Below are 18,309 nucleotides of genomic sequence, written 5' to 3' on the forward strand. Positions count from 1 at the left end.
AAAGAGTAAAAGGGATAAACAAAAACAATGTTTCACTTAAAAGGGGGTGTTCACATTGACCTACAGTGGAAAAGCAACCTGTACTAATTTATTTCTATCAGTACAAACCTTTTCATTCAACAAGAATGCAACTTATTTGTGATAAGATTTTAAAAGCTATGGCCAGTTGTGCATCCCACCAATAATGCTCCTACTACAACAAGTATACAGCAGCTAGCGACCTCCAACCAAAAATTGCTGTGAATGTGAACGGGGCAAAAATGTGGTACAAACCCTGTGTCTGTAGGAAGGGGTTGTGAGATGCGGAGGAGATGATTGGTGGTGGTGGTTGTTTTAGTTTGGGTTTTGATGATACTAATGAGTCCAGATCCACAAGCGCTGCATTGGGCCCCAAGAATGATTCTGGTGTTTTTCGAACAGGCAGCGAGGAGCCGAGTGGAGAAAGGTCAAAGGGCACTGGAGAGCCTGTGCTCCCTCCACCACTTGCATCACCAGTCACTGAGGAGCCTCTTCTCTCTGGATCTGCTGGGGTGTGAAGAGAACAAAACAGGAAAAGATTAAGAAATACAGGCAGATGGTTTTAAGATTTTGTGAATAGCTAATATAGAACCCGGTTACAGTCTAACCCTTCGGAAAGCCTGGCCTTGACCAGTCCTACCAGACTGCCATCCACCATGTTATCAAACAAGCTTGCTCTCTTTCTAATGTACATCTATGAAATTCCTGTGTGTTTACAGCTGTGGCCAAAAGTATTGGCAGTGACATACATTTTGTGTTTTGCAAAGTTTGCTGCTTCAGTATTTGTAGATCATTTTTTAACATGTTTCTATTGTATATTGGAAAGCAATAATAAGCATTTCATCAGTGTAAAAGGCTTTAATTTGCAAAAACATTAAATATATGCAAAGAGTCAATATTTACATTGTTGACCCTTGTTCTTCGTAACCTCTGCAATTCGCTCTGGCATGCTGGATATCAGCTTCTGGGGTAAATACTGACTGATGGCGATGCATTCTTGCCTTATTAGTGTTCAGATTTGATCACAATTTTTGGGCTTCTGCTTGTCCACTCGCTTTTTGAGGATTGACCACAGGTTCTCTATGGGATTAAGATCCGGGGAGTTGCCAGGCCACGGATCCAAAACGTCAATGTAATGATCTCCGGAACCACTTAATTATCACTCTTCCCTTGTAACATGGTGCTCCATCATGCTGGAAAATGCACGGATCATCACCAAACTGCTCCTGGATCGTTGGGAGAAGTTGCTCTTGCAGGACGTTTTGATACCATTCTTTATTCATGGTAGTGTTTTTGATGCACTCACACCAATCTGCTGCCAATATTGAGCAAGCTCTGCACTTGTGGTGACAAGATTCTGTAGCGACTCCTCAGGAGGAGACAGTCCTGGCACTTGCTGGACACTCTGGGATGTTCTGAAGCCTTCTTCACTGCAGTTGAACCTCTCTCCTTGAAGTTCTTGATGATCTGGTAAATGGTTCTTTCAGGTGCAATATTCTTTGTAGCAATTTCCTTGCATGTGAGGCTATTTTGATGCAAAGCAATGATGGCTGCATGTCTTTTTTTAGAGGTAACCATTGCTAACAAGAACAATGATTGGAAGCACATCTTCCCTCCTTTTATAGCAAACAATCTGCTCTTATAATCCAATCAGAATGATAGAGTGATTTCAACTGACTAGTACTCGTTCACACTTTCCCCGGTGCTGCAGATATGATTAGTGAAATGATGTTAGCTGACCATTTTGTGCAAGGGCAAAACAAAAGTGAAATTTGGGTTTTTGAGATAAAGTAAAAAAAAATTGGGCCAATTAAGCTTTTTGCAATTATTTATAATGCCTCTGATCACTCTGCACAATTATCCAGAAACAATGTGAATCAACACCACAACAACTGAAGCAGAAAACATTACAAAACACAACATTTATTTCACTGCCAATACTTTTGGCCATGGCTGTAGATCTTTCTTTTTTTTTATATAGAATTTTACAGAAACTTTTGATCATGTTACCAAGCAATTTAAAGGTAGAGCTGAGATAATGGTCAATTAAGTAAGAAGCACAAACCCTCTTCAGTTGCAGAGTGGGCAGTATAGAGTGGAAATGTGTGGGTATTACAGACAAATATATGCATTTATCTGTATGTAGGCATAATCATTGAACAGTACAATGTTTCTAAAGCTGTCTGATGCAACGTAAATTCTGACTACATTTGGCAAGTCTTATGAACCTCTGATAATTCCCATTGATGGCTATTTATATGTGCAAGAATACCTGTGCCATTAGTCTGTTTAACTGAGCCACTCCAGGGGTCAGAGGTCAAACCATCAGTGGCAGGGGTGGCTCCATCCGCTGCCCAGGGATCAGAAGACCCTGAGAGCAGATTGGGGGCCATTGCCACGGAGGAAGCCCAAGGGTCGGCACTTGGAGGGGTCACAGCTGGAGATGATGTAAGGAGAGGTCAAGAATTGGTCAATGCACCACAAACAAATAGGAAAAGCTAGGATCAGACACAGAGGAACACTGGAAGGACCAAACAATCAAACTCACTTGTAGATGCCCAGGGGTCAGATTTCACTCCAGATGAAGTGTCACCCCACAGGTCTGGGGCTACTTTTGGTGGTGCTCCATGCCAGGGGTCAGCACTTGGCGGAGTGGCGGGGGAGACGGCTCCCCATGGGTCAGCTGGGCCCCAAGGCCCAGCGGTAGGTGCAGGAGCCAGAGCGGAAGGAGGAGAGGGTCCCGCAGAGCCTGTTGCAGGGCCCCCCCACGGATCTACCGCACTCAACTCCATCAGAGACGACTGAGAGAGAGACACGTCAGTAAGAATGTCCTCATTTAAAAGGAGTGCATGAGAAGTCGAAAGCATGAAAGGAAAGCTTGTATATACATAGAGGACAGACACTTACATTTGCAAGTGGTTCAATAACAGCTGCAGGAGGAAATTCTAGAGGAAGTGAAACAAGCTCTGTTCCAAAGCCTAGTGAGCTGCCTCCGGAGGCAGCATTTTTAGGCATCAAAGGCACGCTCCAACATGAAGGCTGTTCCAAAAGTTAACTTTAAAGTTAAGTTCACCCCAAAAATTTTATTTTCCTCATCAGTGACACCTTCATGCCATCCCAGATGTGTATGACTTTCTTTCTTCAAAAGAACACAAATTAAGATTTTTAAAAGAATATTTCAGCTCTTTAGGTCCATACAATTCAAGTGAATGGTTGCCAAAAGTTTGAAGCTCCAAAAATCACTTAAATCAGCATAAAAGTAATCCAATGGTTAAATCCATATCTTCAGAAGTTATATGATAGGTGTGAGTGCTAGATATTCTTCTGCCCGCCCAGCAGGTGGGCAATATGTACAAAGAATGTGAATCACCAAAAAGAAGAATGTGAAAGGTAAAGTGGAGATTTACTGAGGGGGGAAAACAATGTATAGTAAAAATTACTTAAATGACCACTGGAGCCTTATGGATTATTTTTATGCGGCTTTATGTGATGTTTGTGCTTATCATTTTCGGCACCCATTCACTTGAATTGTATGGACCAAAAGAATTCTTAATCTTTGCTCAGCAGATGAAAGAAAGTCATACACATGGAATGACATGAGGGTGAGTAAACGATGAGAGAACTTTCATTTTTCATTGAACTATTCCTTTAATTATGCTGCCTCCTAAGAAACCTAATTTCGACCGAATTCTAAGGATTCTGAGGCATCTTCTTTTTCAGAAAGGCAATCCCAAAAAAAAGAAAAAGAAAAGAAAAAGAAAATATATATTTACTTATAATCACTAGACAAAGGATGGTGGACAAAATGAGAGAAACTGATTATAAATATACTTATAATTCATTCAATAATGAAAAAAGTATTGATTAAAAAAAAAAGTTTAAAATAAGAAAACTTATTTTACCTGACACGTATGTGTGGTATGTATATTTATGCTCAAGAGTATTGTGTAGTTACTCTCACATCATCTGTACTGAAATTAATTGTGAGTCAGGTCTCCTGTGCGCTTTACCTGAGTAGTCCACTTCATCAGCGTGGTGCGCAAAGTTGCTGCCTATGTAGAGCGTTCGAAATCAGTCTCTAATGAGATTCTATATCAGTTAGGATTCTGCCATTAAATGCAACTGCCTTAATAGACAGGAGACAGCTCACTAGGTTTTGGAACAGACCTATAAACTCACACACATCTTTGTGCTAAAGAGCGTACGCAGGGTGAGAGACACAGACAGAGCAGGTAACTCTTGGAGAGTGAGAGGCAGGTACACAAACACAACCCTTGGTAAAGCTCACACACAGGAACACTTCACGCTACCATGTGTACTTCTCATACTCTCAACAGAATTCTCCTAGAAGAGGAACGCCTCATCAAACATGAAGTTATGACATCATCTGAGACCCACTGACATTCTCACATACACAATCACACACCTCCTCGGGCTTGGCTTTCTCCCTCTTACTCTCCTCGATGGCCATCTGCAGCCTCAGGTCGTCCCCCCTGCGCAGACGCTCCTCCTGCCAATCACACACCACCGTCACATCATCACAGTGAACCAATGTTCTGTGGGCTGATGGGAAATGGAGTCTATTGTGGCAACTTGACTCATGTCTCACCAGCCTCAGAGGTGTGCTTCAAGGCTTGATTTAGAAACAAATTAACAATATTTGGGTTGTTCTGATAATACACAACCACTTTTAGATCAGATGGAATTACATAGAATGCACAATTATGAGAATTTAGATATATTTGTACATGAAAGCTGTAATTTTAATGACTCATTGATTTCATTGTACAAAAGTAGAATGGTTAAACGGGAATCTTTCATGAGAATTCAATAAGAATTATTAACAAAAAGGTATACTAAACACTTTACTGTGTGTACTTTAAATTTGTCATAAAAAGTTTAATCATTTTAAAGGGATAGTTCAACCAAAGATAAAAATTCTCTCATGATTTACTCTCCTGGCATCCCAAATGTGCATGACTTCCTTTCTTGTGCAGAACCCAAATGAAGATTTTTAGAAGAATAATTCTATAGATCTATAAAGTGAAAGGATGCCAAAATTCTGAAGTCCCAAAATTCACAGTTTTCATAAAGGTAATCCAGACTCCAGTAATTAAATCCATGACTTCAGACATATGGTAGTTGTGGGTGAGAAACAGATGAATATTTATGTAATTTTATCTAATAAATTCTCCTCCCTGCCCAGTAGGGGGTGATATGCACAAAGAATGTGAATCACCAAGTAGAAAGTGTAAGTGAAGGAAAAAGGACTTAAATATTGATATTTTTCTCACTCACACCCATCATATTGCTTCAGAAGATATGTATTTAACATCCTGAGTCATCTAGTGTACATTTACGTTGCGCGTATGTGGTTTCTGGAGGTCAAAATTATGGCACCCATTCACTTGCATTGTATGGACTTGCAGAGTTGAGATATTCCTCTACGAATCTTAATTTGTGTTCAGCAGATGAGTCATACAAATCAGGGATGGCATGAGGGTGAGTAAATTATGAGAGAATTTTCTTTTATGGGTGAACAAACCCATTATAAGTACTTATTAGGTCTATCTCTTAAGCCCCTTTTTCACCAACAGGGTGCTGGTTATGGTGTCCAATCTGGACCGACTCCAGGCAGGAAAAATCTGCATTGTACTGGCCCTACACCAAGAACCGCTACCTTCAGAGGCCAGAGGGTGGAACTCTGCAGTCTCCGTAAAAAGTTGTCAATGCAACAACACATCGTCAGGCGGACGTCAGGCGTCAAGACGGACACAAAGCAAAAATAGATTTCTCCCATTATAAACAATGAAACTCCCAATGAATCGATCCAATGCACGAGCTGATGAACTACCCATTACTATTTACAATATGTCACATTTAAGGGTCCACAATAATGCACTATTTGTGCATGAATTAGAAAGTCATTCATAATTAACTAAATGCATAGTAAGAGTATCTCATTCACTACTTATTAAACGTCTTCCTTTTGTGTGGAAACAAATGCACAACACAACTTATTATGGTTTACTAAACAATAAATGGCCAGTAATAAAGTCAGTAATTAAGGCTTATTAATCTTGGCTTAAAGCTGTTAACAAATAAATTACTAAAATATACCATTTAAGACAACTTGACCCCCTATTCTAAAGTGATGGTTTAACCTACTGAAAATATTGGTTTATTTTGCATTTATGAGGAGGTATTTAACTTCTAATATATATATATTAATAAGAAAGTAATTATGACTTATTAGTACTGGTCTTACTAAATTGTTACTAATGAATTGCTAAAATCTTAAAATAAAGACAATTTGACTCCCTGATCCAAAGTGAAAAATTTACTTACAAAAGTCATTAATTTGTATGTCATCAATTAGGTATTTACAGTATTTGCAGTAAACTTAAATGTTCAGAGAATTTTACTGTAAGTGAAACATGAGCAAAACAAAACCACTCTAGAATAGGGGGCTCAAGTCGTCTTTAATAGAAGATTTTAGTACTTTATTAGTAACAGCTCTGTAAAGAGAATACTAATTAGCCTTTATATTGTTTAGTAAACTTGATATATTATTGATCTCTGAAATAGAGCATTCATTACATTACTTTTTACACAAAAATAAGATGTTTAATTAACTTAAGATAGCTTTAGTCTACATTTAGTTAAGCAATGCTTAACTAAATGTAGACTAAAGCTATCTTAAGTTAAAAGATAAGGGTCAGGAGCTTCAGTTAATGTTCACATAAACCATCAGAATGGGGGAAAAAAATTTGATCTCAGTGATTTCGACCATGACATGATTGTTGGTGCCAGATGGGCTGGTTTTTCCACACACAACTGTCTCTAGATTTTACTCAGAATGGTGCCAAAAACAAAAAACATGCAATGAGCAGCAGTTCTGTGGACTGAAACCTTGTTGCTGAGAGCGGTCAACAGAGAATGGCCAGACTGGCTCGAGCTGACAGAAAGGCTACAGTAACAAAAGATAACTACACTGTACAATTGAAATGAAGCGAATGGTTTACAAAAGAAGAAAAACACATTGGGCACTTTATTAGAACCATTGTGTTCCTAATAAAGTAGTCGGTGAGTGTGTGTGTGTATATATATATATATATATATATATATATATATATATATATATATATATATATATATATATATATATATATATATATATACATATATACACACACACACATACATACACAGTATCTCACAAAAGTGAGTACACCCCTCACATTTTTGTAAATATTTGATTATACCTTTTCATGTGACAACACTAAAGAAATTACACTTTAAAGTAAAGTAGTGAGTGTGCAGCTTGTATAACAGTGTAAATTTGCTGTCCCCTCAAAATAACTCAACACACAGCCATTAATGTCTAAACCGCTGGCAACAAAAGAGAGTACACCCCTAAGTGAAAATGTCCAAATTGGGCCCAATTAGCCATTTTCCCTCCCCGGTGTCATGTGACTCGTTAGTGTTACAAGGTCTCAGGTGTGAATGGGGAGCAGGTGTGTTATATTTGGTCTCATCGCTCTCACACTCCCTCAAACTGGTCACTGGAAGTTCAACATGGCACCTCATGGCAAAGAAATCTGAGGATCTGAAAAAAGAATTGTTGCTCTACATAAAGATGGCCTAGGCTATAAGAAGATTGCCAAGACCCTGACACTGAGCTGCAGCACGGTGGCCAAGACCATACAGTGGTTTAACAGGACAGGTTCCACTCAGAACAGGCCTCTCCATGGTTGACCAAAGTTGATTGCATGTGCTCAGGGTCATATCCAGAAGTTGTCTTTGGGAAATAGACATATGAGTGCTGCCAGCATTGCTGCAGAGGTTGAAGGGGTGGGGGGTCAAGCCTGTCAGTGCTTAGACCATATGCCGCACACTGCATCAAAATGGTCTGCATGGCTGTCATCCCAGAAGGAAGCCTCTCCTAAAGATGATGCACAAGAAAGCCCACAAACAGTTTGCTGAAGACAAGCAGACTAAGGACATGGACTACTGGAACCATGTCCTGTGGTCTGATGAGACCAAGATAAACTTATTTGGTTCAGATGGTGTCAAGCGTGTGTGGCGGAAACCAGGTGAGGAGTACAAAGACAAGTGTGTCTTGCCTACAGTCAAGCGTGGTGGTGGGAGTGTCATGGTCTGGGGCTGCATGAGTGCTGCCGGCACTGGGGAGCTACAGTTCATTGAGGGAATCATGAATGCCAACATGTACTGTGACATACTGAAGCAGAGCATGATCCCCTCCCTTCGGAGACCGGGCCGCAGGGCAGTATTCCAGCATGATAACGACCCCAAACACACCTCCAAGACGACCACTACCTTGCTAAAGAAGATGAGGGTGAAGGTGATGGACTGGCCAAGCATGTCTCCAGACCTAAACCCTATTGAGCATCTGTGGGGCATCCTCAAATGGAAGGTGGAGCAGCACAAGGTCTCTAACATCCACCAGCTCTGTGATTTCATCATGGAGGAGTGGAAGAGGACTCCAGTGGCAACCTGTGAAGCTCTGGTGAACTCCATGCCCAAGAGGGTTAAAGCAGTGCTGGAAAATAATGGTGGCCACACAAAATATTGACACTTTGGGCCCAATTTGGACATTTTCATTTAGGGGTGTACTCACTTTTGTTGCCAGCGGTTAAGACATTAATGGCTGAGTGTTGAGTTATTTTGAGGGGACAGCAAATTTACACTGTTATACAAGATGTACACTCACTACTTTACATTGTAGCAAAGTGTCATTTCTTCAGTGTTGTCACGTGAAAAGATATAATAAAATATTTACAAAATTCTGAGGGGTGTACTCACTTTTGTGATATACTGTATGTATGTATGTATGTATGTATGTATGTGTATATATATATATATATATATATATATATATATATATATATATAGGGCTGTCAATCGCAAAAAAAATTATTGAATTAATTACATGGTGTCCCAATTAATGAATCGCAATTAATCACATATACGCATATTTGCTGAGAAAGCCCCTCAAATAACAATAATTCAATATATAATGACTAAATAATAATACATAGTTATCTTTAAATATTTAAAAATTATATATATACACAGTACTGTCAAAAGTTTTAGGCACTTGTGAAACATGTTGCATAGAGAGGATGTCTTCAAAAATAATACTATAAATAGTTTTCATTTATCAAGTCCAGTAAACATAAATAAAGCTAAATCAATATTTAGTGTGACCACCTTTGCCTTTAAAACAGCACCAATTCTCCTAGGGACAGCTGGACACAATCTTTCATGGTTGTTGACAGATAGGATGTTCCTCAATTGTTTCTGTCTCTTCATGTAATCCCAGAATGACTAGATAATCAGTGAGGGGCTCTGTGGGGGCCATGACATATGTTGCAGGGCTCCCTGTTCTTCTATTCTAGTTGCAAAAGGAAAGTTTGGGAGTCTAAAATTTATATTTCCTATTGACACACTTAAGCTGAAGATATAAAAAACTATCTTAAGACAAATGCTTTTGTGAAACATCTTATGTGCCTAAGACATTCTTGTGGCAGAGTTAAGCATCGATAGACAATACAAAAAGCAATTTTAGAATACAATGTATTGTTTATTACCATATTATTGAACATAAGCCAGTCATTGGCACACAGTTCCCAGCAATCAATTTTGCAAGTGAATTTATCAATCAGTTCAAGATTTATTATGAGGGCTTATTTAAGGAACCGTCAATGTACACCTGCATCAGACAGATGCATGTGTAGCGTCTTGTGTGCTGTGTCATATAAATTAGATTTTTAGGCCGCTTTGTCAAGTTAAATATAGTTTAATCCTTAGAACACATCTTGAGATCCCTTAGTTAAGATTTGCGCTCCATCAAATGTTTTGAACACTAGAATTTAATGCATGTTCGTGTTGTGCTGCCTGCTGAAGGGTTGTTTTGTTCTCATTATAAACTGTGCGTTGCCCATACAACTGAAGTTTCGCTTACTGCCCACTGGAGTAAACAGGTGGTACTACAAGCTCGCATTTCTCAGTAATTTTCCTTTTTACGGTCCGGGGACATTGCTATTAATTGCTTTAACGTTTTTGTAATTTTATTATATAAAAAAATAACATTCTACAAATTCTAACTATTGCATCAAAAGCAGAAAATATGTTTTAAAAACTCAAAAGACTTTGATTGAGAGCAGAATATGTATTAACATGGTCAGTTACGTCATCGCTGGAGCCGTTAAATCAGCTGAAAGTGGGCCGGTTCTAAGAGAAGTTCTCGTTTCCCCAAGCTGAGCTTCGGCACAGGGACCAGCACCATTTTGGTGGAAAAAGAGGAAAAGATGTTTTATGATCACACTGATGGGTATGATCATTGAGGGTCCATTTCAGGCTAATCACTGATTTGTGATTGAACTTTGAAGTGCAAGGAAGAGAATGGCATAGGAAGGTTCATCCACTGTGACCTGGATGAATGTTTTGTCCCTGACCTTTTGGTGAATCTCCTTGCTGACTGTGAGTGCGTAGCGGAGCTCTGCATCTTCCAGAGGGTCAGTGCTAGTCTGAGGGAGTGGGGGGCAGGGTGAGGAGAGGTGAGTGATGGAGTGAAAGGGGAAATGTGCAGAAATTGTGCAGAGGTAGGGCCCTAATGTTGAATGGGTGTTATTATTCTAGATATATCTCTCATTTAACGATGGCAGTTAGTGCAGAAAATAGATTTAGGGAGCTTGTAGGATGGCTATAAATAGAAAGATTTTTTTAGTTTATTATTTGCATGCAAGAAAACTTTTTAGTTCTTTGACATTTTGTAAAATTAGTGCTGACAAGCAAAAATATATTTAAAAATTCCCATTAGAGCAATATATAGTAATATACAAGTCTCTATCTGTTACCATCTGAACAGTTTTACATTTTACCTGATTGCTGATTGGCTGAGACTTTACCTGCTCCGCCTCCTCCTTGCTCATAGCCAGAGCCAACTGGAGCTGCAGGTCCTCTTCTCCTGAGCTCTGGGGCCATGCCTGCTCAGCATCTGCTCCTGAGTGCAGTCCTCCCCCTACAGCTGGAGCAGTAGGGGCCGAAGAGGCTAAGGGGGGGTAAAAGACAGACATTATGATGTATCAACAGATGGTAGAGTATTGGTCCCTAAAAGTGCTTCCAGGGCATACTGCTTGCCAACTTCCACACTTGATAAACGCTGTGAAGTGACTTAGGTGCGCTCAGAGTGTTTATATCAAGACAACAACCACTTTGTGCATCCAACTTTACCCCATATTAGTCCTTCATACTGCAAAACACTTCCAGTTCTTACCACTGCTGGTCTGTGCCATCTTCTCTTTGGTCTTCAGAGCATGGATCCTCTCCTCTCGTAGCCTCTCCTCATCTTTTAGCAGAGTCACCAGCTGCTTGGCTTTTTCCCGTACATTCACACCCTGCAGACACATATGCAATATGCCACCTTACTCGTTTTGTATGATCTAAGACACACAAAGCCTCTTGCAGACACCAATCATAAAACCTTCTATTAAATCAGACTTAAAAACCACTTTGACCTAGGGTATGCTTTGGTTGTCCATCTGCAGTTACACGTTCCACATGGTGACACATTCTAGCCCTAGGTATACTCCCATATAAACACATTTTATAGGGGTGTAACGATTCAACAATCTGGATCGATGCATCGATACAATGACCAACAATCCAATGTTATCGATACACAACTTAAATATTGATTTAGACATTTTAAGATGTACCTTTATTTTAATACTCTCAGGTGATGAAGCAACCTTATTACATTCATTTGACTTTATGGGCACTAAATATTAGAGGTTGACCGATTAATCGGCCGATTTTTTGCATTTTTAACATAATCGGCATCGGCCAATATCCAAGTATATCAAGCCGATTATTAGGCAGGCGCATCTTTGGGCAGCCTAGTGTTGTTGTGAAACACGTGTTCGACGCATGCTGCCCCTAGAGTCATTTTCCAGCAGAGTGAGCAGACCTCATCCAGTGCCTAAGGAAGGAGCTAAGTTCCTTGGAGAAAACAGTAAGGATTAAATTTGTATAACTTCTTTATATTTAATTAAAAACTTTTGATATGTTACTGCCAACTTCAAGAAAAAACGCGACAAACGCGATAGGTGACATGATGTTCGGCTACTTTGGATATTGATAGCGTAGTTGAAGTTGCATTATCACAGCAGAAGGGTGGCTATCATGTCACAATAAGCAAGCAAGAGTTTTGCAATTACAGACAGTGAATCTGAGACTTTTATTTGTTCTGTTTGTGTGTCTTATATTTGAGAGGTTTGTCACTCAATGCAGAGAAATATGTAATAAAAAATATACCAACACACTATAGGCTAGTGAAGGACTGGATTTGGTAAGCTCGGACGTTATCGGTTCTGCTGTCGGTACTGGAGAAATTAAGAAAATACATATATTATTGCTATAAAGAGAAAGTTATTTTATCTCGCCAGCCATTTCTATGTATAATAATATGAAACCATTCGTCTGTGATGCAATTTAGCTATTTGCAGTCAAAGAGAGAGAGAGAGAGAGAGAGATACCGTTCCCAAGGTGGCGCGCACTCCGAAACAGACCGCAAAGAGACAAGCAAAGTATAGGCTACTTTGGGTTTCATGTGCGCATCTAAACGATCAAATATACACAAAAATATGTCAAAACGACCGGCTTGGAGATTCACTTAAACACAGTTTATGTCTTAAATGGACGTAGTTATGGAAATAGTTGGGAGAAAATATGGCGCATCAGGAGCCTATTAGATCTGAACTCGGTCTTAAAGGGGAAGCTGTCTATTAAACATGTGACCATTGAGCCATTACTGCGAATCAAACTACAAAAGGCAAAGAGAAAATCACTTACAGCTCTTGAATGAATAACTTCTGCATTAATGAGCATTAATCTGCATTAATCTATCTATGATAAACTATGCAGTGTTATTTTACAATTGATTACTTTATTAGATTTCTTTTTAGACCACACCTGAACAGTAATGTTAGTAGACCTTACTGAAATTAAATCACTGTGCCTATATAACGTTTATCTTTGTGTATATATATATATATATATATATATATATATATATATAACAAAAAGAACCGTTAAGAATACCGTTAAAGTACCGGATCAATAAGCAGTATCGGTAAGAGTAGTAATACCATTAAAACCTTAACGATACCATCCCTAGTTATGCCTGTGCTTCTCGTGGATGCTCTGAATATTGGATTACGTGTCTGAATTGCCCCTTAATTAAAGCTGCATTTGGATCTCAACCGTTGTGTCTCGGAGCAGTTCGTAACACCTGCTTTGTTTATTTAATATATTTGTTATACATCATTTATATAATATGTTTTTACATTATACATTTGTAATTTAAGTCTACAAGTGCAGATTGGTCAAGTGTTCAATAAATGTATTTGTCGAGAAATCTTAAGTAATTATTTGTGTTACATTTTATCTTTCAAATAAAAAGGTTCAAATAAGAGGATAAAAACAAGCACATATCGGCCAAATATCAGCCAAAATAAATCGGTCAACCCAGATTTCAAAAGATCGGCATCGGCCTGAACAAACGAATATCGGTCGACCTCTACTAAATATGCCTTCATATGGGACAAAGAGTGTGCAGAGTCCTGTCTATCAGTGTACGCGTCAACCAGGCTTCCCGTTAAACAAGAGCTCCAGTGACGGGATCAGTGTGAGCGTGTCAACTGGGCGCTCCTTAACATGCAAGCTCTCGTAACAAATGCAGAGCAGCTCACATGCACGATTATTTTTGGGCTTCCATCGATATCGTTGCACATGCAACCCATTGAATTTTACATGATAATTTGCTATTTTAAAATACCATGGAGGTGTTCAACCACGTGAAACATCTTGACAACGCCGACATTCTGAACAGCACTAATGAAACACCTGCTCAGCTCCAGCATCAGTTATAAGACTTTACACATCTAAACATCAACACCTTACTAACATTTATCCCAGGTAACAGTAACAGAATTTTTCATTACAACTGTGGAAGTTGTAGCCAAGATAATCACGGATAGCATGGATAGTTGGAAACAAATCATGGGTATGCAAGCACTTTGGATAAAACTGAAAAATAAGCTGTAATCAAACGACTGATGACCACTTGTGTGTCATGTTATTTTTTATATTATCTGTATAATTTTTTTCAGCATCTGAAGTACCTTATTTGTTGTGGATGTCCTAATGTGGACCTAAATTTGCACTTTTCAATGAGCTCAATAAAATATTCCAATTATATTTTGGTTGCATTTGAGGGCAAATTTTTTGTGTAAAATAGGCACATAATATCGGAATATCAAATTGCAGGGCCCTGAATCGAATCAAAATCATATAGTGTCAGACTTTGAAGTATATGCAAATATTGGATCGCAGGCCAAGAGGATCGATATATGATCGTATCATGATGAAACATCCGATTTACAACCCTAGAATTTAATGTATGCGCAGTACGAACGCTTTGTGATTCTATTTCAGTCAACTCCAGTCACATGCGCAGATGGTGAGAGAGGTCACAAAAATTGGGCTGATCGAACACAGTCAGCGTGGACCCTTCTGATGAAATATACATAAAATGCTGTGCATGAGACATTGCGGCAAATGGACAACTGAACCATTCTTTCAGCTTTATGTGTAAAGATATAAAGAATACATTTACACTTAGCAGATGCCTTTATCCAAATTCAACTTACAAGTGAGACGCATAGCAAGCAATTTGTCATACAAAGTTTAACAACATCTGCCGTATAGGACTGCCAAGTTCTCACAGTTGCTGGAGTAGTAGATGCTAGCACAGAAGAAAGAGACAGACAAGATAATTTTTTTTTACATTAAGTGCAGTAGAAAGTGCAACTAGTGTGGGTTGGTTAAGTGCTCGCAGAACAGATGCGTTTTCAGCTAGTTCTTGAATCTTGAGAAGGTAACAGCAGATCGTGTGGCGGTTGGAAGTTCATTCCACCAAAGAGGAGCAGAGAAATTGAACGATTGTGAAATAGACTTTGAGCCTGCGTCGCTCATTCATAGACTGCAGAGAGCAAGTTGGAGCATAGACCTGAAGAAGTGAAATGAAGTAAGAGTGTGCAGTTCCATTGGCTGTCCATCTGGCTGAAAGCCAGAGTCAAAGCCTTGAATTTGATGTGGACAGCTACAGGTAGCCAGTGGAGTGAAATCAAGAGTGGGATAACTTGAACCCTTTTTGGCATCTTGAGTTCTGTCTTGGCAAAGTTGAGCTGAAGGTGTTGTTTCTTCATCCAGGCCGAAATGTCCAAGAGGCAGACTAGAATGTCAGGTAGAGCTGTGTTTCATCGACGTAACAGTGGTAGGAAAAGCTATGTACATTAATGACTGGTACGAGTGATATTGTGTACATTGAGAAGAGGAGGGGTCCAAACACTGATCCTGGAGAAACCCCAGCCCAGTGGTCAGCTGGTGTGTCTTGGACACCTCCTCTCCAGGACACTTTGAATGATCTGCCAGTGAGATATGACTCAAACCATCCAAGCGCAGTTCCTGTGATGCCCAGTTCAGAGAGTGTGGATAGGAGGATCTTGTGGTTCACTGTGTCGAAGGCAGCAGACAAGCCATGGAGGATGAGGATGAATGATTTGGAGTTAGCTCTCAACAGTTGCAGAGTTTCACTCTGTTGAGTGTTCAGGAGGTTTAATTCAGGGATTAAAGCAAAAAAAAAAACTTTTTGGAAAATTCTGACTGAAAGACATTATCTTTTAACCAACACTTTATTTAAATACGAGACAACAGTGTTTTAAGGGAAGATGTTTTAGAACAGCTTTTCTATTGCCAGTTTGCATAATTTCAAAGCTGTTTTCAATCTATAAAATAAAACGTTTTGCAAAGCTTGACACACTTTTTAGTCATACAAATAATCAACGATCTACATAACTTTTCAGTGCATATGTTATCAGTGCATATGCATAACCCCCTCGGAAACCTGCTAACTGACCAGCCTGGGTGACCAGCTAAAACCAGCCAACTAGCTTAGGCTGGTTTTAGCTGGTCTTTTCAGCAGGGGTATGCAACCTTTTTGACATGAAGTTACATTTTTTAATTCCCCTGTATATCCCGGATCCAAACCACCTCCAAAAAGAAAGAAAAGAGAGACAGACAGACAGAAAGCAAAACAGACAGACCCTGTCCATGCAGAATAAAACCACTTTTATAAGGTAAATCATTTTATAAGGTACATTTTATAAGGTAATACTAAATGGAGTACTTCATTTCATGTGAGTGATCGATTTCATTGAGTAAACATTTGTAATGAGGAAAACAATGAGTGCACCTTTAATTATGTTGATTTGAGAGTCACCGTCTTGTGTATACACGGACCCTGTATTCCATCTTGATAATCTCAGCGGTAACCATTTATTTACACTAGGCAAATAAGCTATTGTTCTGAAAGCAGGCTGTCATCTGCTCAACCGCAAAGTGCAACTATGCGTTTACACATGTAACCCTCCACTGCAGCGCTAGAAAGGCGCAAGAAGGGTTTGTCCAGGCCGCACGCTTCTGCTGGCTGCCGCTGTTTAGTCACACTAAGATTTGGCATTCAGATGCAAAGGACTTCAACATGTCGATAATTCATACTCCTGTCTCTCGCTGTCGCTTGCGTGTGAGTGACTGATTATTACAAATGCCACCAAGGTGGCTCAAACAATAATTTGCGGACCCCCTGTGGTACCACCACTAACCCAATGTTGAAGACCCTCTATTGAAGGAAATCCACATTTAATTTTCTAATGTACACAGTATGAGTGGTGGAACTTATAATGTGTTTATTAACTCTTTTGTCAAAATTATTATTAATTATTCCTTAATATTAGCATCTGAAGGTATAATTAAACACTAATGACAGAAAATCGTTGTAGTAGTGAAACAAGAAAATAAGAAGGGCTAGAAATATATTAGGGTGACTGATATATTTGATTTTAAATATACAAATGTGGGATTGAAGACAGGGCTGATGTTTTTCTGGTTTAAGTGCAAGTGGGAGATAGGTCTTGATAGAAAGTCATGTTTTTTTAACTAAATGCACATACAGACCTTGAGCGCTAGATTGTTGCAGTGTATGAATCACACATGAGCACAAACACTAACATCATGAAGGAAGCTTCAAATACTAACACTGTGAGTTATCCTTTTATTTCCCTTATTGAGAGAGAAAACAAATGTTTTTTGTTTGTTTAAGTTTACCTGGTCCTTGCCATCTCTATCTATATACTGGAAGTCTTTGAGTGTTTGAACGGCGTAGATGTTTTCCCTGCATTGCTGTGCTACTCGCTCTGAACCCGTCTTTATCAGATACTCCATTAGAGTCATAGCCTAAAAATGAAAAGAGTAGAAAACACAAGAGCACATTGTTTAAATCTCCTGTGTAACATTCATATATAACACAAGAATCATTTGCAACAGTGTCGAACTTACTTTATATACATGTCTCCAGTTCTTGCCATGGTCATTGAGTCTTTTCCAGACCATGCTCATGATCTCTGAGAAGGCCACTACATTGTATGTCAGGTCCGCAATCTCTGACATAAGAGAGCTAGAAGGACCCCATGGGTCATTAGATGTTGCTTCCCTAACCTGGAGAAAGTACAAAGTAATGTTCAATGAACTTTGATTGTGTGTTTGTTCTAAAAAAGTTTTTAGCAAGAAATCGAAAGGACATGTATGATACCAATTTACAAAGGCTAATTCTTAATGTAATAATCAGAGTTTCTACAGGTATTTTTTTTGTTAAATTTAACTAATCGTGACAAAAATCAATGAATTCCTGCTCCTTTGTGAGACTGCTTACAGTTTCATTCAATTGCTGCATTTCTGAAGGGCAGATAAAGAAAGAATTATCATGAAAATAGGTAGCTGAGTAAAAGGCTGTTCCAAGGTCAAAAGAGGAAAAGAATGTAAAGAGAACATGAGAGCTGGATTGGAAGGGCAAAAGTCTAACCTTTATCTCCGCTTCTGAGAAATTGTGAACCATGTTCTTCACTTGCCGCCGTAGTGATGATGTCGACATGGCAACAGGCTGGCTATCAGGTTCTGCTAAATCTGAGAGATTGCAAAACAAGGTCAATAAAGCACTAATATAGACAGGTACAAAGTACAATACCAGGCAGTCTTTTATTTTTTAATGGGAGTGTATTGACTCTGAATTCCAAATAAAATGCAGCGATAAAGCGATTAACACAAGGCAACCCTAAACAGGCAGGTTTAGGTACCAGCAGCAGGTTT

The 18,309-nt window shown here is 39.1% G+C and overlaps 1 protein-coding gene across 4 annotated transcripts in view; it reads right to left on the bottom strand.

The window, feature by feature from the left end:
* Positions 1-18,309, bottom strand: part of LOC127658363 (epsin-1-like) — a 43,142-nt gene that overhangs the window by 1,773 nt on the left and 23,060 nt on the right. The window contains exons 3-12 of one of the 4 annotated variants that reach the window (XM_052147616.1): positions 18,026-18,126; positions 17,503-17,661; positions 17,272-17,400; positions 11,321-11,441; positions 10,953-11,095; positions 10,500-10,571; positions 4,445-4,528; positions 2,567-2,819; positions 2,291-2,455; positions 274-525 (exon numbers count right to left, since the gene is read on the bottom strand). In XM_052147616.1, the coding sequence (XP_052003576.1) occupies positions 274-525; positions 2,291-2,455; positions 2,567-2,819; positions 4,445-4,528; positions 10,500-10,571; positions 10,953-11,095; positions 11,321-11,441; positions 17,272-17,400; positions 17,503-17,661; positions 18,026-18,094 (1,447 nt within the window). In that variant the 5' untranslated portion in view covers positions 18,095-18,126. Of the gene's footprint in view, positions 1-273; positions 526-2,290; positions 2,456-2,566; positions 2,820-4,444; positions 4,529-10,499; positions 10,572-10,925; positions 11,096-11,320; positions 11,442-17,271; positions 17,401-17,502; positions 17,662-18,025; positions 18,127-18,309 lie in introns of all 4 variants that reach the window. The other 3 variants (XM_052147615.1, XM_052147614.1, XM_052147618.1) reach the window with 3 other exon arrangements.

Source organism: Xyrauchen texanus, chromosome 17 (assembly GCF_025860055.1).
Source record: "Xyrauchen texanus isolate HMW12.3.18 chromosome 17, RBS_HiC_50CHRs, whole genome shotgun sequence".
NCBI lineage: Eukaryota > Metazoa > Chordata > Actinopteri > Cypriniformes > Catostomidae > Xyrauchen > Xyrauchen texanus.